At 36.0% G+C, this 26,461-nt stretch overlaps 1 protein-coding gene across 1 annotated transcript in view; it reads left to right on the forward strand.

The window, feature by feature from the left end:
* Positions 1-17,034, forward strand: part of LOC133636389 (potassium channel subfamily K member 9-like) — a 29,784-nt gene extending 12,750 nt beyond the window's left edge. The window contains exon 2 of the mRNA XM_062030382.1: positions 15,184-17,034. Within this exon, the coding sequence (XP_061886366.1) occupies positions 15,184-16,013 (830 nt within the window). The 3' untranslated portion in view covers positions 16,014-17,034. The remainder of the gene's footprint in view (positions 1-15,183) is intronic.
* The last annotated feature ends 9,427 nt before the right edge of the window (positions 17,035-26,461 follow it).

A 26,461-nucleotide genomic window follows, 5' to 3' on the forward strand; every position in this document is an offset into this window, starting at 1 on the left:
TTTACTGTATCAATATAGGTCCTGTCTCAAAGTAGGTGTACTGTATCAATATAGGTCCTGTCTCAAAGTAGGTGTACTGTATCAATATAGTTCTTGTCTCAAAGTAGGTGTACTGTATCAATATAGTTCTTGTTTCAAAGTAGGTGTACTGTATCAATATAGGTCTTGTCTCAAAGTAGGTGTACTGTATCAATATAGGTCCTGTCTCAAAGTAGGTGTACTGTATCAATATAGTTCTTGTCTCAAAGTAGGTGTACTGTATCAATATAGTTCTTGTTTCAAAGTAGGTGTACTGTATCAATATAGGTCTTGTCTCAAAGTAGATGTACTGTATCAATATAGGTCTTGTCTCAAAGTAGATGTACTGTATCAATATAGGTCTTGTCTCAAAGTAGGTGTACTGTATCAATATAGGTCTTGTCTCAAAGTAGGTGTATTGTATCAATATAGGTCTTGTCTCAAAGTAGATGTACTGTATCAATATAGGTCTTGTCTCAAAGTAGGTGTACTGTATCAATATAGGTCTTGTCTCAAAGTAGGTGTACTGTATCAATATAGGTCTTGTCTCAAAGTAGGTGTAATGTATCAATATAGGTCTTGTCTCAAAGTAGGTGTACTGTATCAATATAGGTCTTGTCTCAAAGTAGGTGTACTGTATCAATATAGGTCTTGTCTCAAAGTAGATGTACTGTATCAATATAGGTCTTGTCTCAAAGTAGGTGTACTGTATCAATATAGTTCTTGTTTCAAAGTAGGTGTACTGTATCAATATAGGTCTTGTCTCAAAGTAGATGTACTGTATCAATATAGGTCTTGTCTCAAAGTAGGTGTACTGTATCAATATAGGTCTTGTCTCAAAGTAGGTGTACTGTATCAATATAGGTCTTGTCTCAAAGTAGGTGTACTGTATCAATATAGGTCTTGTCTCAAAGTAGATGTACTGTATCAATATAGGTCTTGTCTCAAAGTAGGTGTACTGTATCAAAATAGGTCTTGTCTCAAAGTAGATGTACTGTATCAAAATAGGTCTTGTCTCAAAGTAGGTGTACTGTATCAATATAGCTCTTGTCTCAAAGTAGGTGTACTGTATCAATATAGGTCTTGTCTCAAAGTAGGTGTACTGTATCAATATAGGTCTTGTCTCAAAGTAGGTGTACTGTATCAAAATAGGTCTTGTCTCAAAGTAGATGTACTGTATCAATATAGGTCTTGTCTCAAAGTAGGTGTACTGTATCAAAATAGGTCTTGTCTCAAAGTAGGTGTACTGTATCAATATAGCTCTTGTCTCAAAGTAGGTGTACTGTATCAATATAGGTCTTGTCTCAAAGTAGGTGTACTGTATCAATATAGGTCTTGTCTCAAAGTAGGTGTACTGTATCAATATAGGTCTTGTCTCAAAGTAGATGTACTGTATCAATATAGGTCTTGTCTCAAAGTAGGTGCACTGTATCAATATAGGTCTTGTCTCAAAGTAGATGCACTGTATCAATATAGCTCTTGTCTCAAAGTAGGTGTACTGTATCAATATAGCTCTTGTCTCAAAGTAGGTGTACTGTATCAATATAGGTCTTGTCTCGAAGTAGATGTACTGTATCAATATAGCTCTTGTCTCAAAGTAGGTGTACTGTATCAATATAGGTCTTGTCTCAAAGTAGATGTACTGTATCAATATAGGTCTTGTCTCAAAGTAGGTGTACTGTATCAATATAGGTCTTGTCTCAAAGTAGGTGTACTGTATCAATATAGGTCTTGTCTCAAAGTAGGTGTACTGTATCAATATAGCTCTTGTCTCAAAGTAGGTGTACTGTATCAATATAGGTCTTGTCTCAAAGTAGATGTACTGTTTCAATATAGGTCTTGTCTCAAAGTAGGTGTACTGTATCAATATAGGTCTTGTCTCAAAGTAGGTGTACTGTATCAATATAGGTCTTGTCTCAAAGTAGGTGTACTGTATCAATATAGGTCTTGTCTCAAAGTAGGTGTACTGTATCAATATAGGTCTTGTCTCAAAGTAGATGTACTGTATCAATATAGGTCTTGTCTCAAAGTAGGTGTACTGTATCAATATAGGTCTTGTCTCAAAGTAGATGTACTGTATCAATATAGGTATTGTCTCAAAGTAGATGTACTGTATCAATATAGCTCTTGTCTCAAAGTAGATGTACTGTATCAATATAGCTCTTGTCTCAAAGTAGATGTACTGTATCAATATAGGTCTTGTCTCAAAGTAGATGTACTGTATCAATATAGGTCTTGTCTCAAAGTAGGTGTACTGTATCAATATAGGTCTTGTCTCAAAGTAGGTGTACTGTATCAAAATAGGTCTTGTCTCAAAGTAGGTGTACTGTATCAATATAGCTCTTGTCTCAAAGTAGGTGTACTGTATCAATATAGGTCTTGTCTCAAAGTAGGTGTACTGTATCAATATAGGTCTTGTCTCAAAGTAGGTGTACTGTATCAATATAGGTCTTGTCTCAAAGTAGGTGTACTGTATCAATATAGGTCCTGTCTCAAAGTAGGTGTACTGTATCAATATAGTTCTTGTCTCAAAGTAGGTGTACTGTATCAATATAGTTCTTGTTTCAAAGTAGGTGTACTGTATCAATATAGGTCTTGTCTCAAAGTAGGTGTACTGTATCAATATAGGTCCTGTCTCAAAGTAGGTGTACTGTATCAATATAGTTCTTGTCTCAAAGTAGGTGTACTGTATCAATATAGTTCTTGTTTCAAAGTAGGTGTACTGTATCAATATAGGTCTTGTCTCAAAGTAGATGTACTGTATCAATATAGGTCTTGTCTCAAAGTAGATGTACTGTATCAATATAGGTCTTGTCTCAAAGTAGGTGTACTGTATCAATATAGGTCTTGTCTCAAAGTAGGTGTACTGTATCAATATAGGTCTTGTCTCAAAGTAGATGTACTGTATCAATATAGGTCTTGTCTCAAAGTAGGTGTACTGTATCAATATAGGTCCTGTCTCAAAGTAGGTGTACTGTATCAATATAGTTCTTGTCTCAAAGTAGGTGTACTGTATCAATATAGTTCTTGTTTCAAAGTAGGTGTACTGTATCAATATAGGTCTTGTCTCAAAGTAGATGTACTGTATCAAAATAGGTCTTGTCTCAAAGTAGATGTACTGTATCAATATAGGTCTTGTCTCAAAGTAGGTGTACTGTATCAATATAGGTCTTGTCTCAAAGTAGGTGTATTGTATCAATATAGGTCTTGTCTCAAAGTAGATGTACTGTATCAATATAGTTCTTGTCTCAAAGTAGGTGTACTGTATCAATATAGTTCTTGTTTCAAAGTAGGTGTACTGTATCAATATAGGTCTTGTCTCAAAGTAGATGTACTGTATCAATATAGGTCTTGTCTCAAAGTAGATGTACTGTATCAATATAGGTCTTGTCTCAAAGTAGGTGTACTGTATCAATATAGGTCTTGTCTCAAAGTAGGTGTACTGTATCAATATAGGTCTTGTCTCAAAGTAGATGTACTGTATCAATATAGGTCTTGTCTCAAAGTAGGTGTACTGTATCAATATAGGTCCTGTCTCAAAGTAGGTGTACTGTATCAATATAGTTCTTGTCTCAAAGTAGGTGTACTGTATCAATATAGTTCTTGTTTCAAAGTAGGTGTACTGTATCAATATAGGTCTTGTCTCAAAGTAGATGTACTGTATCAATATAGGTCTTGTCTCAAAGTAGATGTACTGTATCAATATAGGTCTTGTCTCAAAGTAGGTGTACTGTATCAATATAGGTCTTGTCTCAAAGTAGGTGTATTGTATCAATATAGGTCTTGTCTCAAAGTAGATGTACTGTATCAATATAGGTCTTGTCTCAAAGTAGGTGTACTGTATCAATATAGGTCTTGTCTCAAAGTAGGTGTACTGTATCAATATAGGTCTTGTCTCAAAGTAGGTGTAATGTATCAATATAGGTCTTGTCTCAAAGTAGGTGTACTGTATCAATATAGGTCTTGTCTCAAAGTAGGTGTACTGTATCAATATAGGTCTTGTCTCAAAGTAGATGTACTGTATCAATATAGGTCTTGTCTCAAAGTAGGTGTACTGTATCAATATAGTTCTTGTTTCAAAGTAGGTGTACTGTATCAATATAGGTCTTGTCTCAAAGTAGATGTACTGTATCAATATAGGTCTTGTCTCAAAGTAGGTGTACTGTATCAATATAGGTCTTGTCTCAAAGTAGGTGTACTGTATCAATATAGGTCTTGTCTCAAAGTAGGTGTACTGTATCAATATAGGTCTTGTCTCAAAGTAGATGTACTGTATCAATATAGGTCTTGTCTCAAAGTAGGTGTACTGTATCAAAATAGGTCTTGTCTCAAAGTAGATGTACTGTATCAAAATAGGTCTTGTCTCAAAGTAGGTGTACTGTATCAATATAGCTCTTGTCTCAAAGTAGGTGTACTGTATCAATATAGGTCTTGTCTCAAAGTAGGTGTACTGTATCAATATAGGTCTTGTCTCAAAGTAGGTGTACTGTATCAAAATAGGTCTTGTCTCAAAGTAGATGTACTGTATCAATATAGGTCTTGTCTCAAAGTAGGTGTACTGTATCAAAATAGGTCTTGTCTCAAAGTAGGTGTACTGTATCAATATAGCTCTTGTCTCAAAGTAGGTGTACTGTATCAATATAGGTCTTGTCTCAAAGTAGGTGTACTGTATCAATATAGGTCTTGTCTCAAAGTAGGTGTACTGTATCAATATAGGTCTTGTCTCAAAGTAGATGTACTGTATCAATATAGGTCTTGTCTCAAAGTAGGTGCACTGTATCAATATAGGTCTTGTCTCAAAGTAGATGCACTGTATCAATATAGCTCTTGTCTCAAAGTAGGTGTACTGTATCAATATAGCTCTTGTCTCAAAGTAGGTGTACTGTATCAATATAGGTCTTGTCTCGAAGTAGATGTACTGTATCAATATAGCTCTTGTCTCAAAGTAGGTGTACTGTATCAATATAGGTCTTGTCTCAAAGTAGATGTACTGTATCAATATAGGTCTTGTCTCAAAGTAGGTGTACTGTATCAATATAGGTCTTGTCTCAAAGTAGGTGTACTGTATCAATATAGGTCTTGTCTCAAAGTAGGTGTACTGTATCAATATAGGCTCTTGTCTCAAAGTAGGTGTACTGTATCAATATAGGTCTTGTCTCAAAGTAGATGTACTGTTTCAATATAGGTCTTGTCTCAAAGAGTAGTTAGGGTACTGTATCAATATAGGTCTTGTCTCAAAGTAGGTGTACTGTATCAATATAGGTCTTGTCTCAAAGTAGGTGTACTGTATCAATATAGGTCTTGTCTCAAAGTAGGTGTACTGTATCAATATAGGTCTTGTCTCAAAGTAGATGTACTGTATCAATATAGGTCTTGTCTCAAAGTAGGTGTACTGTATCAATATAGGTCTTGTCTCAAAGTAGATGTACTGTATCAATATAGGTATTGTCTCAAAGTAGATGTACTGTATCAATATAGCTCTTGTCTCAAAGTAGATGTACTGTATCAATATAGCTCTTGTCTCAAAGTAGATGTACTGTATCAATATAGCTCTTGTCTCAAAGTAGATGTACTGTATCAATATAGGTCTTGTCTCAAAGTAGGTGTACTGTATCAATATAGGTCTTGTCTCAAAGTAGGTGTACTGTATCAAAATAGGTCTTGTCTCAAAGTAGGTGTACTGTATCAATATAGCTCTTGTCTCAAAGTAGGTGTACTGTATCAATATAGGTCTTGTCTCAAAGTAGGTGTACTGTATCAATATAGGTCTTGTCTCAAAGTAGGTGTACTGTATCAATATAGGTCTTGTCTCAAAGTAGGTGTACTGTATCAATATAGGTCCTGTCTCAAAGTAGGTGTACTGTATCAATATAGTTCTTGTCTCAAAGTAGGTGTACTGTATCAATATAGTTCTTGTTTCAAAGTAGGTGTACTGTATCAATATAGGTCTTGTCTCAAAGTAGGTGTACTGTATCAATATAGGTCCTGTCTCAAAGTAGGTGTACTGTATCAATATAGTTCTTGTCTCAAAGTAGGTGTACTGTATCAATATAGTTCTTGTTTCAAAGTAGGTGTACTGTATCAATATAGGTCTTGTCTCAAAGTAGATGTACTGTATCAATATAGGTCTTGTCTCAAAGTAGATGTACTGTATCAATATAGGTCTTGTCTCAAAGTAGGTGTACTGTATCAATATAGGTCTTGTCTCAAAGTAGGTGTACTGTATCAATATAGGTCTTGTCTCAAAGTAGATGTACTGTATCAATATAGGTCTTGTCTCAAAGTAGGTGCACTGTATCAATATAGGTCTTGTCTCAAAGTAGGTGTACTGTATCAATATAGGTCTTGTCTCAAAGTAGGTGTACTGTATCAATATAGGTCTTGTCTCAAAGTAGGTGTACTGTATCAATATAGGTCTTGTCTCAAAGTAGATGTACTGTATCAATATAGGTCTTGTCTCAAAGTAGATGTACTGTATCAATATAGTTCTTGTTTCAAAGTAGGTGTACTGTATCAATATAGTTCTTGTTTCAAAGTAGGTGTACTGTATCAATATAGGTCTTGTCTCAAAGTAGGTGTACTGTATCAATATAGGTCTTGTCTCAAAGTAGGTGTACTGTATCAATATAGGTCTTGTCTCAAAGTAGGTGTACTGTATCAATATAGGTCTTGTCTCAAAGTAGGTGTACTGTATCAATATAGGTCTTGTCTCAAAGTAGATGTACTGTATCAATATAGGTCTTGTCTCAAAGTAGGTGTACTGTATCAAAATAGGTCTTGTCTCAAAGTAGATGTACTGTATCAATATAGGTCTTGTCTCAAAGTAGGTGTACTGTATCAATATAGGTCTTGTCTCAAAGTAGATGTACTGTATCAATATAGGTCTTGTCTCAAAGTAGGTGTACTGTATCAATATATGTCTTGTCTCAAAGTAGATGTACTGTATCAATATAGGTCTTGTCTCAAAGTAGATGTACTGTATCAATATAGGTCTTGTCTCAAAGTAGATGTACTGTATCAATATAGGTCTTGTCTCAAAGTAGGTGTACTGTATCAATATAGGTCTTGTTTCAAAGTAGGTGTACTGTATCAATATAGGTCTTGTCTCAAAGTAGATGTACTGTATCAATATAGGTCTTGTCTCAAAGTAGATGTACTGTATCAATATAGGTCTTGTCTCAAAGTAGGTGTACTGTATCAAAATAGGTCTTGTCTCAAAGTAGGTGTACTGTATCAATATAGGTCTTGTCTCAAAGTAGATGTACTGTATCAATATAGGTCTTGTCTCAAAGTAGGTGTACTGTATCAATATAGGTCTTGTCTCAAAGTAGATGTACTGTATCAATATAGGTCTTGTCTCAAAGTAGATGTACTGTATCAATATAGCTCTTGTCTCAAAGTAGATGTACTGTATCAATATAGGTCTTGTCTCAAAGTAGATGTACTGTATCAATATAGGTCTTGTCTCAAAGTAGGTGTACTGTATCAATATAGGTCTTGTCTCAAAGTAGGTGTACTGTATCAAAATAGGTCTTGTCTCAAAGTAGGTGTACTGTATCAATATAGCTCTTGTCTCAAAGTAGGTGTACTGTATCAATATAGGTCTTGTCTCAAAGTAGGTGTACTGTATCAATATAGGTCTTGTCTCAAAGTAGATGTACTGTATCAATATAGGTCTTGTCTCAAAGTAGGTGTACTGTATCAATATAGGTCCTGTCTCAAAGTAGGTGTACTGTATCAATATAGTTCTTGTCTCAAAGTAGGTGTACTGTATCAATATAGTTCTTGTTTCAAAGTAGGTGTACTGTATCAATATAGGTCTTGTCTCAAAGTAGGTGTACTGTATCAATATAGGTCCTGTCTCAAAGTAGGTGTACTGTATCAATATAGTTCTTGTCTCAAAGTAGGTGTACTGTATCAATATAGTTCTTGTTTCAAAGTAGGTGTACTGTATCAATATAGGTCTTGTCTCAAAGTAGATGTACTGTATCAATATAGGTCTTGTCTCGAAATAGATGTACTGTATCAATATAGGTCTTGTCTCAAAGTAGGTGTACTGTATCAATATAGGTCTTGTCTCAAAGTAGGTGTACTGTATCAATATAGGTCTTGTCTCAAAGTAGATGTACTGTATCAATATAGGTCTTGTCTCAAAGTAGGTGCACTGTATCAATATAGGTCTTGTCTCAAAGTAGGTGTACTGTATCAATATAGGTCTTGTCTCAAAGTAGGTGTACTGTATCAATATAGGTCTTGTCTCAAAGTAGGTGTACTGTATCAATATAGGTCTTGTCTCAAAGTAGGTGTACTGTATCAATATAGGTCTTGTCTCAAAGTAGGTGTACTGTATCAATATAGGTCTTGTCTCAAAGTAGGTGTACTGTATCAATATAGTTCTTGTTTCAAAGTAGGTGTACTGTATCAATATAGGTCTTGTCTCAAAGTAGATGTACTGTATCAATTTAGGTCTTGTCTCAAAGTAGGTGTACTGTATCAATATAGGTCTTGTCTCAAAGTAGGTGTACTGTATCAATATAGGTCTTGTCTCAAAGTAGGTGTACTGTATCAATATAGGTCTTGTCTCAAAGTAGATGTACTGTATCAATATAGGTCTTGTCTCAAAGTAGATGTACTGTATCAATATAGGTCTTGTCTCAAAGTAGGTGTACTGTATCAAAATAGGTCTTGTCTCAAAGTAGATGTACTGTATCAATATAGGTCTTGTCTCAAAGTAGGTGTACTGTATCAATATAGGTCTTGTCTCAAAGTAGATGTACTGTATCAATATAGGTCTTGTCTCAAAGTAGGTGTACTGTATCAATATATGTCTTGTCTCAAAGTAGATGTACTGTATCAATATAGGTCTTGTCTCAAAGTAGATGTACTGTATCAATACAGCTCTTGTCTCAAAGTAGATGTACTGTATCAATATAGGTCTTGTCTCAAAGTAGATGTACTGTATCAATATAGGTCTTGTCTCAAAGTAGGTGTACTGTATCAATATAGTTCTTGTTTCAAAGTAGGTGTACTGTATCAATATAGGTCTTGTCTCAAAGTAGATGTACTGTATCAATATAGGTCTTGTCTCAAAGTAGATGTACTGTATCAATATAGGTCTTGTCTCAAAGTAGGTGTACTGTATCAAAATAGGTCTTGTCTCAAAGTAGGTGTACTGTATCAATATAGGTCTTGTCTCAAAGTAGATGTACTGTATCAATATAGGTCTTGTCTCAAAGTAGGTGTACTGTATCAATATAGGTCTTGTCTCAAAGTAGATGTACTGTATCAAAATAGGTCTTGTCTCAAAGTAGGTGTACTGTATCAATATAGCTCTTGTCTCAAAGTAGGTGTACTGTATCAATATAGGTCTTGTCTCAAAGTAGGTGTACTGTATCAATAGGTCTTGTCTCAAAGTAGATGTACTGTATCAATATAGGTCTTGTCTCAAAGTAGGTGTACTGTATCAATATAGGTCCTGTCTCAAAGTAGGTGTACTGTATCAATATAGTTCTTGTCTCAAAGTAGGTGTACTGTATCAATATAGTTCTTGTTTCAAAGTAGGTGTACTGTATCAATATAGGTCTTGTCTCAAAGTAGGTGTACTGTATCAATATAGGTCCTGTCTCAAAGTAGGTGTACTGTATCAATATAGTTCTTGTCTCAAAGTAGGTGTACTGTATCAATATAGTTCTTGTTTCAAAGTAGGTGTACTGTATCAATATAGGTCTTGTCTCAAAGTAGATGTACTGTATCAATATAGGTCTTGTCTCAAAGTAGATGTACTGTATCAATATAGGTCTTGTCTCAAAGTAGGTGTACTGTATCAATATAGGTCTTGTCTCAAAGTAGGTGTATTGTATCAATATAGGTCTTGTCTCAAAGTAGATGTACTGTATCAATATAGGTCTTGTCTCAAAGTAGGTGTACTGTATCAATATAGGTCTTGTCTCAAAGTAGGTGTACTGTATCAATATAGGTCTTGTCTCAAAGTAGGTGTACTGTATCAATATAGGTCTTGTCTCAAAGTAGGTGTACTGTATCAATATAGGTCTTGTCTCAAAGTAGGTGTACTGTATCAATATAGGTCTTGTCTCAAAGTAGATGTACTGTATCAATATAGGTCTTGTCTCAAAGTAGGTGTACTGTATCAATATAGTTCTTGTTTCAAAGTAGGTGTACTGTATCAATATAGGTCTTGTCTCAAAGTAGATGTACTGTATCAATATAGGTCTTGTCTCAAAGTAGGTGTACTGTATCAATATAGGTCTTGTCTCAAAGTAGGTGTACTGTATCAGTATAGGTCTTGTCTCAAAGTAGGTGTACTGTATCAATATAGGTCTTGTCTCAAAGTAGGTGTACTGTATCAATATAGGTCTTGTCTCAAAGTAGATGTACTGTATCAATATAGGTCTTGTCTCAAAGTAGATGTACTGTATCAATATAGGTCTTGTCTCAAAGTAGGTGTACTGTATCAAAATAGGTCTTGTCTCAAAGTAGATGTACTGTATCAATATAGGTCTTGTCTCAAAGTAGGTGTACTGTATCAATATAGGTCTTGTCTCAAAGTAGATGTACTGTATCAATATAGGTCTTGTCTCAAAGTAGGTGTACTGTATCAATATAGGTCTTGTCTCAAAGTAGATGTACTGTATCAATATAGGTCTTGTCTCAAAGTAGATGTACTGTATCAATACAGCTCTTGTCTCAAAGTAGATGTACTGTATCAATATAGGTCTTGTCTCAAAGTAGATGTACTGTATCAAAATAGGTCTTGTCTCAAAGTAGGTGTACTGTATCAATATAGCTCTTGTCTCAAAGTAGGTGTACTGTATCAATATAGGTCTTGTCTCAAAGTAGGTGTACTGTATCAATATAGGTCTTGTCTCAAAGTAGGTGTACTGTATCAAAATAGGTCTTGTCTCAAAGTAGATGTACTGTATCAATATAGGTCTTGTCTCAAAGTAGGTGTACTGTATCAAAATAGGTCTTGTCTCAAAGTAGGTGTACTGTATCAATATAGCTCTTGTCTCAAAGTAGGTGTACTGTATCAATATAGGTCTTGTCTCAAAGTAGGCGTACTGTATCAATATAGGTCTTGTCTCAAAGTAGGCGTACTGTATCAAAATAGGTCTTGTCTCAAAGTAGATGTACTGTATCAATATAGGTCTTGTCTCAAAGTAGGTGTACTGTATCAATATAGGTCTTGTCTCAAAGTAGGTGTACTGTATCAATATAGCTCTTGTCTCAAAGTAGGTGTACTGTATCAATATAGGTCTTGTCTCAAAGTAGATGTACTGTATCAATATAGGTCTTGTCTCAAAGTAGGTGTACTGTATCAATATAGGTCTTGTCTCAAAGTAGATGTACTGTATCAAAATAGGTCTTGTCTCAAAGTAGGTGTACTGTATCAATATAGCTCTTGTCTCAAAGTAGGTGTACTGTATCAATATAGGTCTTGTCTCAAAGTAGGTGTACTGTATCAATAGGTCTTGTCTCAAAGTAGATGTACTGTATCAATATAGGTCTTGTCTCAAAGTAGGTGTACTGTATCAATATAGGTCCTGTCTCAAAGTAGGTGTACTGTATCAATATAGTTCTTGTCTCAAAGTAGGTGTACTGTATCAATATAGTTCTTGTTTCAAAGTAGGTGTACTGTATCAATATAGGTCTTGTCTCAAAGTAGGTGTACTGTATCAATATAGGTCCTGTCTCAAAGTAGGTGTACTGTATCAATATAGTTCTTGTCTCAAAGTAGGTGTACTGTATCAATATAGTTCTTGTTTCAAAGTAGGTGTACTGTATCAATATAGGTCTTGTCTCAAAGTAGATGTACTGTATCAATATAGGTCTTGTCTCAAAGTAGATGTACTGTATCAATATAGGTCTTGTCTCAAAGTAGGTGTACTGTATCAATATAGGTCTTGTCTCAAAGTAGGTGTATTGTATCAATATAGGTCTTGTCTCAAAGTAGATGTACTGTATCAATATAGGTCTTGTCTCAAAGTAGGTGTACTGTATCAATATAGGTCTTGTCTCAAAGTAGGTGTACTGTATCAATATAGGTCTTGTCTCAAAGTAGGTGTACTGTATCAATATAGGTCTTGTCTCAAAGTAGGTGTACTGTATCAATATAGGTCTTGTCTCAAAGTAGGTGTACTGTATCAATATAGGTCTTGTCTCAAAGTAGATGTACTGTATCAATATAGGTCTTGTCTCAAAGTAGGTGTACTGTATCAATATAGTTCTTGTTTCAAAGTAGGTGTACTGTATCAATATAGGTCTTGTCTCAAAGTAGATGTACTGTATCAATATAGGTCTTGTCTCAAAGTAGGTGTACTGTATCAATATAGGTCTTGTCTCAAAGTAGGTGTACTGTATCAGTATAGGTCTTGTCTCAAAGTAGGTGTACTGTATCAATATAGGTCTTGTCTCAAAGTAGGTGTACTGTATCAATATAGGTCTTGTCTCAAAGTAGATGTACTGTATCAATATAGGTCTTGTCTCAAAGTAGATGTACTGTATCAATATAGGTCTTGTCTCAAAGTAGGTGTACTGTATCAAAATAGGTCTTGTCTCAAAGTAGGTGTACTGTATCAATATAGGTCTTGTCTCAAAGTAGATGTACTGTATCAATATAGGTCTTGTCTCAAAGTAGGTGTACTGTATCAATATAGGTCTTGTCTCAAAGTAGATGTACTGTATCAATATAGGTCTTGTCTCAAAGTAGATGTACTGTATCAATACAGCTCTTGTCTCAAAGTAGATGTACTGTATCAATATAGGTCTTGTCTCAAAGTAGATGTACTGTATCAAAATAGGTCTTGTCTCAAAGTAGGTGTACTGTATCAATATAGCTCTTGTCTCAAAGTAGGTGTACTGTATCAATATAGGTCTTGTCTCAAAGTAGGTGTACTGTATCAATATAGGTCTTGTCTCAAAGTAGGTGTACTGTATCAAAATAGGTCTTGTCTCAAAGTAGATGTACTGTATCAATATAGGTCTTGTCTCAAAGTAGGTGTACTGTATCAAAATAGGTCTTGTCTCAAAGTAGGTGTACTGTATCAATATAGCTCTTGTCTCAAAGTAGGTGTACTGTATCAATATAGGTCTTGTCTCAAAGTAGGCGTACTGTATCAATATAGGTCTTGTCTCAAAGTAGGCGTACTGTATCAAAATAGGTCTTGTCTCAAAGTAGATGTACTGTATCAATATAGGTCTTGTCTCAAAGTAGATGTACTGTATCAATACAGCTCTTGTCTCAAAGTAGATGTACTGTATCAATATAGGTCTTGTCTCAAAGTAGATGTACTGTATCAAAATAGGTCTTGTCTCAAAGTAGGTGTACTGTATCAATATAGCTCTTGTCTCAAAGTAGGTGTACTGTATCAATATAGGTCTTGTCTCAAAGTAGGTGTACTGTATCAATATAGGTCTTGTCTCAAAGTAGGTGTACTGTATCAAAATAGGTCTTGTCTCAAAGTAGATGTACTGTATCAATATAGGTCTTGTCTCAAAGTAGGTGTACTGTATCAAAATAGGTCTTGTCTCAAAGTAGGTGTACTGTATCAATATAGCTCTTGTCTCAAAGTAGGTGTACTGTATCAATATAGGTCTTGTCTCAAAGTAGGCGTACTGTATCAATATAGGTCTTGTCTCAAAGTAGGCGTACTGTATCAAAATAGGTCTTGTCTCAAAGTAGATGTACTGTATCAATATAGGTCTTGTCTCAAAGTAGGTGTACTGTATCAATATAGGTCTTGTCTCAAAGTAGGTGTACTGTATCAATATAGGTCTTGTCTCAAAGTAGATGTACTGTATCAATATAGGTCTTGTCTCAAAGTAGGTGTACTGTATCAATATAGGTCTTGTCTCAAAGTAGGTGTACTGTATCAATATAGGTCTTGTCTCAAAGTAGGTGTACTGTATCAATATAGCTCTAGTCTCAAAGTAGGTGTACTGTATCAATATAGGTCTTGTCTCAAAGTAGGTGTACTGTATCAATATAGGTCTTGTCTCAAAGTAAATGTACTGTATCAATATAGGTCTTGTCTCAAAGTAGGTGTACTGTATCAATATAGGTCTTGTCTCAAAGTAGGTGTACTGTATCAATATAGGTCTTGTCTCAAAGTAGATGTACTCTATCAATATAGGTCTTGTCTCAAAGTAGGTGTACTGTATCAATATAGGTCTTGTTTAAAGTAGGTGTACTGTATCAATATAGGTCTTGTCTCAAAGTAGATGTACTGTCACCACCTGTCACATCACACCCTGACTTATTTTGAGTTGTTTGCTGTTTTCCTGTGTGTAATATTTTAGTTCTTGTCTTGCGCTTCTATTTTTGGTGGCTTTTTCTCTTTTGGTATTTTCTTTTAGCAGTTTCATGTCTTCCTTTGAGCGATATTTCCCGCATCTACTTTGTTTTAGCAATCAAGAATATTTCAGTTGTTTTTATCCTTCTTTGTGGGGACATTGTTGATTGTCATGTCATGTTCGGATGTACATTGTGGACGCCGTCTTTGCTCCACAGTAAGTCTTTGCTGTCGTCCAGCATTCTGTTTTTGTTTACTTTGTAGCCAGTTCAGTTTTAGTTTAGTTCTGCATAGCCTTCCCTAAGCTTGAATGCCTTTTCTTAGGGGCACTCACCTTTTGTTTATTTTTAGTTTAAGCATTAGACACCTTTTTACCTGCACTCTGCCTCCCACTGTTTACGACATCTACAAAGCAATTAGCTACCTGCTGCCACCTACTGATATGGAGGAGTATAACCTGGTAAGTCTGCCGTTTTCCAGACAGCACAGACACGCAACAACAACACATCATTTGCAGACTAGAATTACTGCTTTGCAAAAATGTTTTTAACCCAAATAGGCGAAATTAGATCATCTCCCACGGCACACCAGACTGTATCTCACAGCACAGTGGTTGAAAAACACTGCCCTAGGGGGCGCTGCTAGTGTCATTTAGGGTTGTGAAACTATTAGGACCGCCCCAGGTGTGTGTGTGTGTGTGTGTGAGTCAGCAGCTAAAGTTTAATTAGCTAAAAGCGTCAGTGGCTCACAAAGTAATTAGATAAGGCTCCTCACCCCACTGTGCCAATTCACTATATTCCTTTTTGGCAGACATGGCCGTCAACAAAAGTCCTGAAGTTGTTCTCTTTGCTTGCAGGCTACGGCCACGCGGCGCCAGGCACGGACGCGGGCAAGGCCTTCTGCATGTTCTACGCCGTGCTGGGCATCCCCCTGACCCTGGTCATGTTCCAGAGCCTGGGCGAGCGCATGAACACCTTCGTCAAGTCCCTGCTGAAGCGCATCAAGAAGTGCTGCGGCATGAGCGCCACCGACGTCTCCATGGAGAACATGGTGACCGTGGGCTTCTTCTCCTGCGTGGGCACGCTGTGCATCGGCGCCGCCGCCTTCTCGCACTACGAGGACTGGAGCTTCTTCCAGTCGTACTACTACTGCTTCATCACGCTGACCACCATCGGCTTCGGGGACTTTGTGGCGCTGCAGAAGAACCGGGCGCTCCAGAAGAAGCCGCTCTACGTGGCCTTCAGCTTCATGTACATCCTGGTGGGCCTCACCGTCATCGGCGCCTTCCTCAACCTGGTGGTGCTGCGCTTCTTGACCATGAACAGCGAGGACGAGCGGCGCGACGCCGAGGAGCGAGCCTCGCTGGCCGGGAACCGGAGCAGCACGATGGTCCGCGTCCAGGACGAGTCTCTGCAGCGAGGGCGGCGGCGGCGCCAGCCTCGCCGCCAGGAGACCAGCGACCTGCACTCGGTGTGCTCCTGCATGCGCTACAACTCGCACGACTTCTCCCACCGGAACTCGCTGTGCCCCGGTCACTACTTCCACGCCATCTCCTACAAGATGGAGGAGATCTCGCCCAGCACGCTGAAGAACAGCTTCTTCCCCTCGCCCGTCAGCTCGCTGTCGCCGGGCCTCCGCAGCTTGACGGACGACCGGCAGCTGATGAGGAGGAGGAAGTCCATCTAGGACATCAGAAGATGCTGCTTTGCCAAATCTCATTCCAGCACTTTCCCTTTGTTCTCCGCTTCTGCTCCTCATGGAGAACATTCCAGCAGGAAGCCAAGCATGAAGCATGGATGTCTATTTTTCCAAGGGATTAGCAGAAACTTTGGTCCACACGCGGGAGAAGATATTTTTCATAACTTGAAGAACAGGAGGATGTTTTCTACAAGCCATCACCATCACCATCATCACCATCATCATCATCATCATCACGCCAAAACAAAATGTCTTCTTGTGTCTGCAGTCTGAAAGGATCATGCTGCTCCTACTCAGTTCTTCTCCTGGCAAAGCTTCAATTGCACAACAATCCATGTTTCCCCCAACATGAACCTACTCAGTGGCCTAGTGGTTAGAGTGTCCGCCCTGAGGTGGGTAGGTCGTGAGTTCGAACCCCGGCCGAGTCATACCAAAGACTATACAAATGGGAGCCATTACCTCCCTGCTTGGCACTCAGCATCAAGGCTTGGAATTGGGGGTTAAATCGCCAAAAGCTGCTGCTCACTGCTCCCCTCACCTCCCAGGGGGTGATCAAGGGTGATGGGTCAAATGCAGAGAATAATTTGGCCACACCTAGTGTGTGTGTGTGACAATCATTGCTACTTTCCCTTGAACATTACCAGCAAACATGTGAATCTGTTCATCAAGTCCAGCTTGCGTTATTTCCTCCCTTCTCAGTTAACATCAAATGGCCTTACAAATATTTCCAATTTCTATCCATATTTTATTTTTCAATACTCAAACACTATCCATATTCTGACATATTTTCAATAATTTCGTTTAAAAAAGATTTCGACAATCGATATTTGAATGTATTTGTTCAAAAAACCTTTAAAAATTAAAATCTAACCGTTTTTCATCTTTTTTTTTTATTACAAATTCAACTCTACACATATTTTTATTTTTATAATTCCAACTGTATACATATTTTAATGTGTTTTTATTTAAAAAGTCAACTACATCATCCATACTTTAATGTATATATTTTAAAAAAGTCAACTCTTCATATTTTGATGTATTTATTTTATTTTTAAAAAGTCAGCTACATCCATATTTTTAAGAATTTTTTATTTTCAAAAAGTCAACTATATCCATATTAGATTTTTTTAAGCCATCTCAATCTATATTGTAATGTATTTTATTTGTAAAACATCCAACATTCTAACACATTTTCATTTAATTTTTTAAAAATTCCATCTCTGTCAATATTTGAATGTATTTTATTTTTAAAAAGTCAAGGCTGTCCATATTTTATTGTATATTTTTTTAATAAGTTCCAACACTATCCATTTTTTTTAAATGTATTTCATGTGTAAAAAGTCATCTCAATCCATATTTTTTAATGTAGTTTTATTTATTTTATTCAAACCATTCCAACATTTTCCATATTTTAATATATTTTCATTTATTTAATTATACAAATTCAAATATATCCATATTTGGTTTTATTTTTTATTTTTTTATTATTTTATTTTTAAAATTCCAACTGTATCCATATTTTAATGTATATATTGTTTTATATATTCCAACACTATTCTTTTTTTTTTTTAAATGGATTTCATGTGTAAAAAGTAATCTCAATCCATATTTTAATGTAGTTTTATTTATTTTATTCAAAACATTCCAACATTTTCCATATTTTAATATATTTTCATTTATTTAATTTTACAAATTGAAATCTATCCATATTTGGTCGTTTTATTATTAATTTTTTTCTTATTTTATTTTTAAAATTCCAACTCTCATCCATATTTTAATGTATTTTGATTTTAAAAAGTCAACGACGTCTATTTTATTTTTAAAAAGTTAAATTTTTTCAAATTTTTATGTATTTCCATTTTATTTTTAAAAAGTCAACTCAAACCATATTTTTCTGTATTTTATTTATAAGCCAACATTACCCATATTTTAATGTAACATTATTTGAAATAATTCCAACACTATCCATTTTTTAATGCATTTTATTTTTAAAAAGTCCAACATTATTCATATTCTACCACTTTTTAATGTTTCCTTTAAACATTTCAACTGGATCAACATTTGAATGTATTTTATTTTTAAAAAGTCAAGGCTATCCATGTTTGAATGTATTTTATTTTTTTAAAAAATCCCGACACTATCCATATCTGAATGTATTTTATTTTTATGAAGTCAACCCTATTTTAATATATTTGTATTTATTTTATTTATTAAATTTTAATTTATTTAATAAAAAAACAAAAAATCTAATCTACTAGTATTTAATCCATTTTTAGAGGAATTCAACTCTATGCATTTTTTCAAATTATTGTATTGTATTTCTAAAATTTAACTCTTTGCATATTTTAGTATATTTTGTTTAAATTGGATTGGCCATATTTTAATGTATTTTTTATTTCATAAGAAAAATTCCAGCTCTGTTGATGCTTAAATGTATTTTTATTTATTTGATGTCCTTTCCCCCTCTTTTTATTTATTTATGGCAAAATAAGTACGTAATATATTTATTTTATTTTTACACAATCCAGCAAACAAACATTTCTAGCATTATATTACAAAAACATAAAATAACTTAAACAGAATATGTTTAGGATTATTAATATAAAAACATGAAGAAATAAAAGAACCTAAAATGTGTAATAATTTCAAATAAAATCAAATGTAAAGTGGTTTTAATTCCATCCGATTTCTACCGCTTGTCATTTATTAATAACATATTTAATTGAACTTGATACATGAAATATTAACCACTGAAGCGGGTTTCTTTGTTGATGGCGAAACATTTCATGAAGTTTGAAGTTGCTTATGGAGAAAAAAGTTGTATTGTAACATCCAGTCAGTGATGATAAAGCCAGAAAAAAAAAGGATGCCTAACTCCACCTCAGCATGATCCTTTCAGTAGTAATCATCTTTATTATTTCATGCTTGATTCATTTCATGTCCACCTGGTCAAACTTATCAATAATGTTTGCTCTCAGGTTTGAACCAATCGCCTTCTTCTTCTTCTTCTTCTTCTTCTTCGTCTTTGCTGGTGAAGTTACTGACACCATGTACAGTATTTATCCTGACATATTTCTTCCAAGAAAGACCACTGAGGTGCATCATCTCGCCAGGCCCCGCCTCCTTTCTAATGTACAATACATCATAATTATATGGATATTCCAGACCACTCCGGCCTGTTTTAATGCCCAATCTGCCTTTTCTCTCACACACAAAGAAAGCATGCCCACTTTATTCTTTCTAGACAATTTCTGCTGACCCCAACACACACACACACACACACACACACACACACACACACACACACACACACACACACACAGACTAAGCTAATCCGGTTTCATTAAGGGAACATAACATGTTTGTATCAATCTTTGGAACAAAAGAGAAAAAGCCGGAAGTATTTTTGACACAGTTGCAAACGTGCCTTGAGGAAAACAAAAGTTTCAATGTGACAACTTTCACTTTCCATTGACTCTCATTTCATGTCTACACAACTCCAGTTTTCATAACACAAGAAAAGATCACATGACCTCGCCGCCGCACAGCTGATTGGATTGGTCAATTTTTTATTTTAGTCCACCTTCATAGCCATGATTTTTCTCCATCTTGGACGTTTGTTACAACAACAAAGTACATGTTATACAAATATATATATATGCTCTACACATATATATGTATATATATATTGTGTATACAGTAGATATTTATATATATGTATGTATATATATGTGTATATATGTATGTGTATATATATATGTGTATTTATATGTATGTATATATATAATATGTATGTATATATACACTACCGTTCAAAAGTTTGGGGTCACATGTAAATGTCCTTATTTTAGAAGGAAAAGCACTGTACTTTTCAATGAATATAACTTTAAACTAGTCTTAACTTTACAGAAATACACTCTATACATTGCTAATGTGCTAAATGACTATTCTAGCTGCAAATGTCTGCTTTTTGGTGCAATATCTACATAGGTGTATAGAGGCCCATTTCCAGCAACTATCACTCCAGTGTTCTAATGGTACAATGTGTTTGCTCATTGGCTCAGAAGGCTAATTGATGATTAGAAAAGCCTTGTGCAATCATGTTCACACATCTGAAAACACTTTAGCTCGTTACAGAAGCTACAAAACTGACCTTCCTTTGAGCAGATTGAGTTTCTGGAGCATCACATTTGTGGGCTCAATTAAACGCTCAAAATGGCCAGAAAAAGAGAACTTTCATCTGAAACTCCACAGTCTATTCTTGTTCTTAGAAATGAAGGCTATTCCACTAAATTGTTTGGGTGACCCCAAACTTTTGAACGGTAGTGTATATATATGTATGTATATATATATATGTGTATGTATGTTTATATATATATGTATGTATATATATATATGTGTATGTATGTTTATATATATATGTGTGTATATATGTATACATATATGTATTTATGTATGTATATACATACATATATATATACACATACATATAATACAACAAAGGAGTATTTTAGGGCCACGCTGAAAAGGAAAATGATTGTGTGTTGAGATTTATGAGAATAAAGTTGTAATCTACTTCTTAGTTTGGTTTTATTGTGGTAAAATCATGACTTTTTTTTTTCCCCATGACAGTCACTTAATTTTCTTTATATATATATATATATATATATATATATATATATATATATATATATATATATATATATATATATATATATATATATATATATATATATATATATGTTTTAAATATAATTTTGTGACACATTTTTCTTAACACTGAAAAATAATTCCGACTTAATTTCGTTTAAGTTTTGAGTGGATTCTTGTATCAACTTCAATCTTTGTAACAGCAAAGATATTTCTTTCACACACAATTATGTCGTTATCCTTGAAACATTCTGAACTTCCTATTACTTTGTAACTTTTTCGGGTAAAAGCTACAACTTCGGACTTGACGACTTTTTCTGATAAAGTTCTGATTTTATCTTTGGACCCTTTTTTTCCTAAACAGCACGATGTTGTTCCTGGTAACGTGCACAGGTGATTTTGTTACTTGTAAGCGAAACACGGTTGATGCCAATTTACACGTTTGTTCTCCCTTTTTCCCCCCCCACAAATGACAACCCATAAAGAACCAAATCGTCAAGCAGAATCGAAAATGGAACCAAAATCGGAAAAATATCCTTCTCATTCCTAGTTTTTCGTGATAAAACTTAATTCTCATAAAATGAAGAAATAAAATGAGACTTCATGTTTACAACATACACATTTTATTGTCAAGTTTTATTGGTGTTGTGTTAAAACTTATTTTTTGTAACATGAAAGTGTTTTCATTACGATGTTTTTCTTGTGAAATGACAAGTTCTGTTGAAACATTACGTAAGATAAGCCAACATCATAATACACATGTTGCTCCTAGTTTTTCGTGATAAAACTTTATTCTTGTAAAATCATGACTTTTTCTCGTAAAACTTACGACTTCACATTGGCAACATTGGACTTTTCTCTCAAAGTTCTGTCATCTTGGTAACATGACATTGTCTTACTTTGCCATGTTTTCCTGTCAAATGACAACTTCCCATGTTTTGGGGGGAACATTACAAAAGAAAAAAACAACGTTAGACAACTTTTTTTTCCCATACAACAATATTTATTGTCGTAAAGTTGATTTTATACGTTCATGTTCCTTGTAAACAAAACAAAGTTGATCCTTTTTTACGAATGACAATCCATAAAGACCCAAATCGTTGACTTCTCATTCGTAGTTTTTCCTGACAAAACAATTTAATTCTCATAAAAGTTATGACTTCATATTTGCAACATACAAGTTTTTTCTCGTAAAGTTATATATATACTAAAATATGCATAGAGTTAAACTTTAAAAATACAATAAAATTATTCAAAATAGGAACAGAATTTGAAAAAATGCATAGAGTTGAATTCCTCTAAAAATTGATTAAATACTAATAGATTAGATTTTTTTGTTTTTTTATTAAATAAATGAAAATGTAATAAATAAAATAAATACAAATATATTAAAATATGGATAGGGTTGACTTCATAAAAATACAATACATTCAGATATGGATAGTGTCGGAATTTTTTTTAAATAAAATACATTCAAACATGGATAGCCTTGACTTTTTAAAAATAAAATACATTCAAATGTTGATCCAGTTGAAATGTTTAAAGGAAACATTAAAAAATGGTAGAATATGGATAATGTTGGACTTTTTAAAAATAAAATGCATAAAAAATGGATAGTGTTGGAATTATTTCAAATAATGTTACATTAAAATATGGATAATGTTGACTTATAAATAAAATACAGAAAAATATGGTTTGAGTAGGCTTTTTAAAAATAAAATAGAAATACATTAAAATATGGATAAGAGATGGAATTTTAAAAATAAAATAAGAAAAAAAATGAATAATAAAACGACCAAATATGGATAGATTTCAATTTGTTATCTGCGTGATTTTACCAGGTATTTTTTTGCGTGACCATGTATTTGAAGTTTGTGTGTAACATCTTAGATTACGACGTTTGTTTGTTTTTTGTTAAATGACAAGTTCTTAAAAAAGAAAAGAATCAACATTTAAATAAAAAATGTTCAATGTCGTTTTCCACCGTGACAAACTGTCAGGAGAATAAAGTCCTAATGTTACGATAAAAGACAATGTTTTTGTTGTAAAATTCCATCCATCCATTTTCTACCGCTTATCCCTTTCGGGGTGGCGGGGGGTGCTGGAGCCTATCTCAGCTACAATCGGGCGGTAGGCGGGGGGTGCTGGAGCCTATCTCAGCTACAATCGGGCGGTAGGCGGGGTACACCCTTTTCTTGTCAAATGTCAACTTTTAAATTCTTTCAACCCACTTTTGTCCGTTTCGAACTTTCCCCTCAACAACACCAAATTTCCAACATTTTAATGTCTTTTCTATTGTCTTTCTCTGCAGTTTGGCTGTCAAAACTCCTTTGTTGTCTTTTTGGACCAATCCCGTTCATTCCTTACAGGGTTCCATCTTTCAACACAAGGGGAAGACAAAGCTGAGGGTAAAAAAAAATACAATTTCTCCTTTGCACCTTTTTGTAGTTGTTGAAAGGGTGTGAGCATGACTTGGTGCACATAACACACTTTATTAATAAAACCAACACAAGCTTCTCAAGGCTTTGGGTGTCTTCTGTCTTTTCAAGTGCTTAGTCTGGATGAGCATCCTTTGCTTAGTCTGGATGAGCATCCTTCTTTGCTTAGTCTGGATGAGCATCCTTCTTGGCTTTGTCTGGATGAGCATCCTACTTTGCTTAGTCTGGATGAGCATCCTTCTTTGCTTAGTCTGGATGAGCATCCTTCTTTACTTTGTCTGCGTGTGGATGGATGAGCATCCTTCTTTTGCAGCTGCAGCTTCTATCCTGCACTAATTATACTTCCACATCATGACGGGCCTTCTTGTGCCGGCCTAAGCTGTAATTTGGCTTCCTCGGTCGAGCCAAGTCCAACATGGAGCTCTGGAATAAGAAGGTACACACACACAAACACACAAGACACACACACACACACAATGTCAAACTTTCTTTCATTTTGGGTGTGAAACTTGTCTTTATCAGGGGCCACATTGCAATCATGGCCGCCCTCAGAGGGCTGATTAAATAATAGTGTATGAAAATAAAACCTTGGTCACACAATCAGCATAGTTTTGGATGAAGATGTACTTTGTCAGATTGATGTATCATTTCATGTCAAATGGTGAAGGTGGCCAGCAGATATTGCAAAATAAAAGATGGAGAACAAATGCATGCAGGACATTTTTCTGTCCAAATTGAAAGAACAAAACACATTTAACCGGAAAATGCTTTGTTTCCCCATAAATGAGATGACAGGCTTCTTCAAATAATGTGGCCAACCACATAAAAAGGTGTGGCAGGGCACATGAAATGAGGTTGTAGGCCACATTAATGACATGGTGGTCCACATTAATGACATGGTGGTCCACATTAATGACATGGTGGTCCACATTAATGACATGGTGGTCCACATTAATGACGTGGTGGTCCACATTAATGACGTGGTGGTCCACATTAATGACATGGTGGTCCACATTAATGACGTGGTGGTCCACATTAATGACGTGGTGGTCCACATTAATGACGTGGTGGTCCACATTAATGACGTGGTGGTCCACATTAATGACGTGGTGGTCCACATTAATGACACAGTGGTCCACATTAATGACGTGGTGGTCCACATTAATGACGTGGTGGTCCACATTAATGACGTGGTGGTCCACATTAATGACATGGTGGTCCACATTAATGACACGGTGGTCCACATTAATGACGTGGTGGTCCACATTAATGACGTGGTGGTCCACATTAATGACGTGGTGGTCCACATTAATGACGTGGTGGTCCACATTAATGACGTGGTGGTCCACATTAATGACATGGTGGTCCACATTAATGACATGGTGGTCCACATTAATGACATGGTGGTCCACATTAATGACGTGGTGGTCCACATTAATGACGTGGTGGTCCACATTAATGACATGGTGGTCCACATTAATGACGTGGTGGTCCACATTAATGACGTGGTGGTCCACATTAATGACGTGGTGGTCCACATTAATGACGTGGTGGTCCACATTAATGACATGGTGGTCCACATTAATGACGTGGTGGTCCACGTTAATGACATGGTGGTCCACATTAATGACACGGTGGTCCACATTAATGACGTGGTGGTCCACATTAATGACGTGGTGGTCCACATTAATGACGTGGTGGTCCACATTAATGACATGGTGGTCCACATTAATGACATGGTGGTCCACATTAATGACATGGTGGTCCACATTAATGACATGGTGGTCCACATTAATGACATGGTGGTCCACATTAATGACGTGGTGGTCCACATTAATGACGTGGTGGTCCACATTAATGACATGGTGGTCCACATTAATGACGTGGTGGTCCACATTAATGACGTGGTGGTCCACATTAATGACGTGGTGGTCCACATTAATGACGTGGTGGTCCACATTAATGACGTGGTGGTCCACATTAATGACACAGTGGTCCACATTAATGACGTGGTGGTCCACATTAATGACGTGGTGGTCCACATTAATGACGTGGTGGTCCACATTAATGACATGGTGGTCCACATTAATGACACGGTGGTCCACATTAATGACGTGGTGGTCCACATTAATGACGTGGTGGTCCACATTAATGACGTGGTGGTCCACATTAATGACATGGTGGTCCACATTAATGACATGGTGGTCCACATTAATGACATGGTGGTCCACATTAATGACATGGTGGTCCACATTAATGACATGGTGGTCCACATTAATGACGTGGTGGTCCACATTAATGACGTGGTGGTCCACATTAATGACGTGGTGGTCCACATTAATGACATGGTGGTCCACATTAAGGACATGGTGGTCCACATTAATGACGTGGTGGTCCACATTAATGACGTGGTGGTCCACATTAATGACATGGTGGTCCACATTAATGACATGGTGGTCCACATTAATGACATGGTGGTCCACATTAATGACGTGGTGGTCCACATTAATGACATGGTGGTCCACATTAATGACGTGGTGGTCCACATTAATGACGTGGTGGTCCACATTAATGACGTGGTGGTCCACATTAATGACGTGGTGGTCCACATTAATGACATGGTGGTCCACATTAATAACATGGTGGTCCACATTAATGACATGGTGGTCCACATTAATGACGTGGTGGTCCACATTAATGACATGGTGGTCCACATTAATGACATGGTGGTCCACATTAATGACGTGGTGGTCCACATTAATGACGTGGTGGTCCACATTAATGACATGGTGGTCCACATTAATGACGTGGTGGTCCACATTAATGACATGGTGGTCCACGTTAATGACATGGTGGTCCACGTTAATGACGTGGTGGTCCACATTAATGACGTGGTGGTCCACATTAATGACGTGGTGGTCCACATTAATGACGTGGTGGTCCACATTAATGACGTGGTGGTCCACATTAATGACGTGGTGGTCCACGTTAATGACATGGTGGTCCACGTTAATGACATGGTGGTCCACGTTAATGACATGGTGGTCCACATTAATGACATGGTGGTCCACATTAATGACATGGTGGTCCACATTAATGACATGGTGGTCCACATTAATGACGTGGTGGTCCACATTAATGACGTGGTGGTCCACATTAATGACATGGTGGTCCACATTAATGACATGGTGGTCCACATTAATGACGTGGTGGTCCACATTAATGACGTGGTGGTCCACATTAATGACGTGGTGGTCCACATTAATGACGTGGTGGTCCACATTAATGACGTGGTGGTCCACATTAATGACGTGGTGGTCCACATTAATGACGTGGTGGTCCACATTA

The sequence above is a fragment of the Entelurus aequoreus genome, linkage group LG20, assembly GCF_033978785.1.
Source record: "Entelurus aequoreus isolate RoL-2023_Sb linkage group LG20, RoL_Eaeq_v1.1, whole genome shotgun sequence".
Lineage (NCBI taxonomy): Eukaryota > Metazoa > Chordata > Actinopteri > Syngnathiformes > Syngnathidae > Entelurus > Entelurus aequoreus.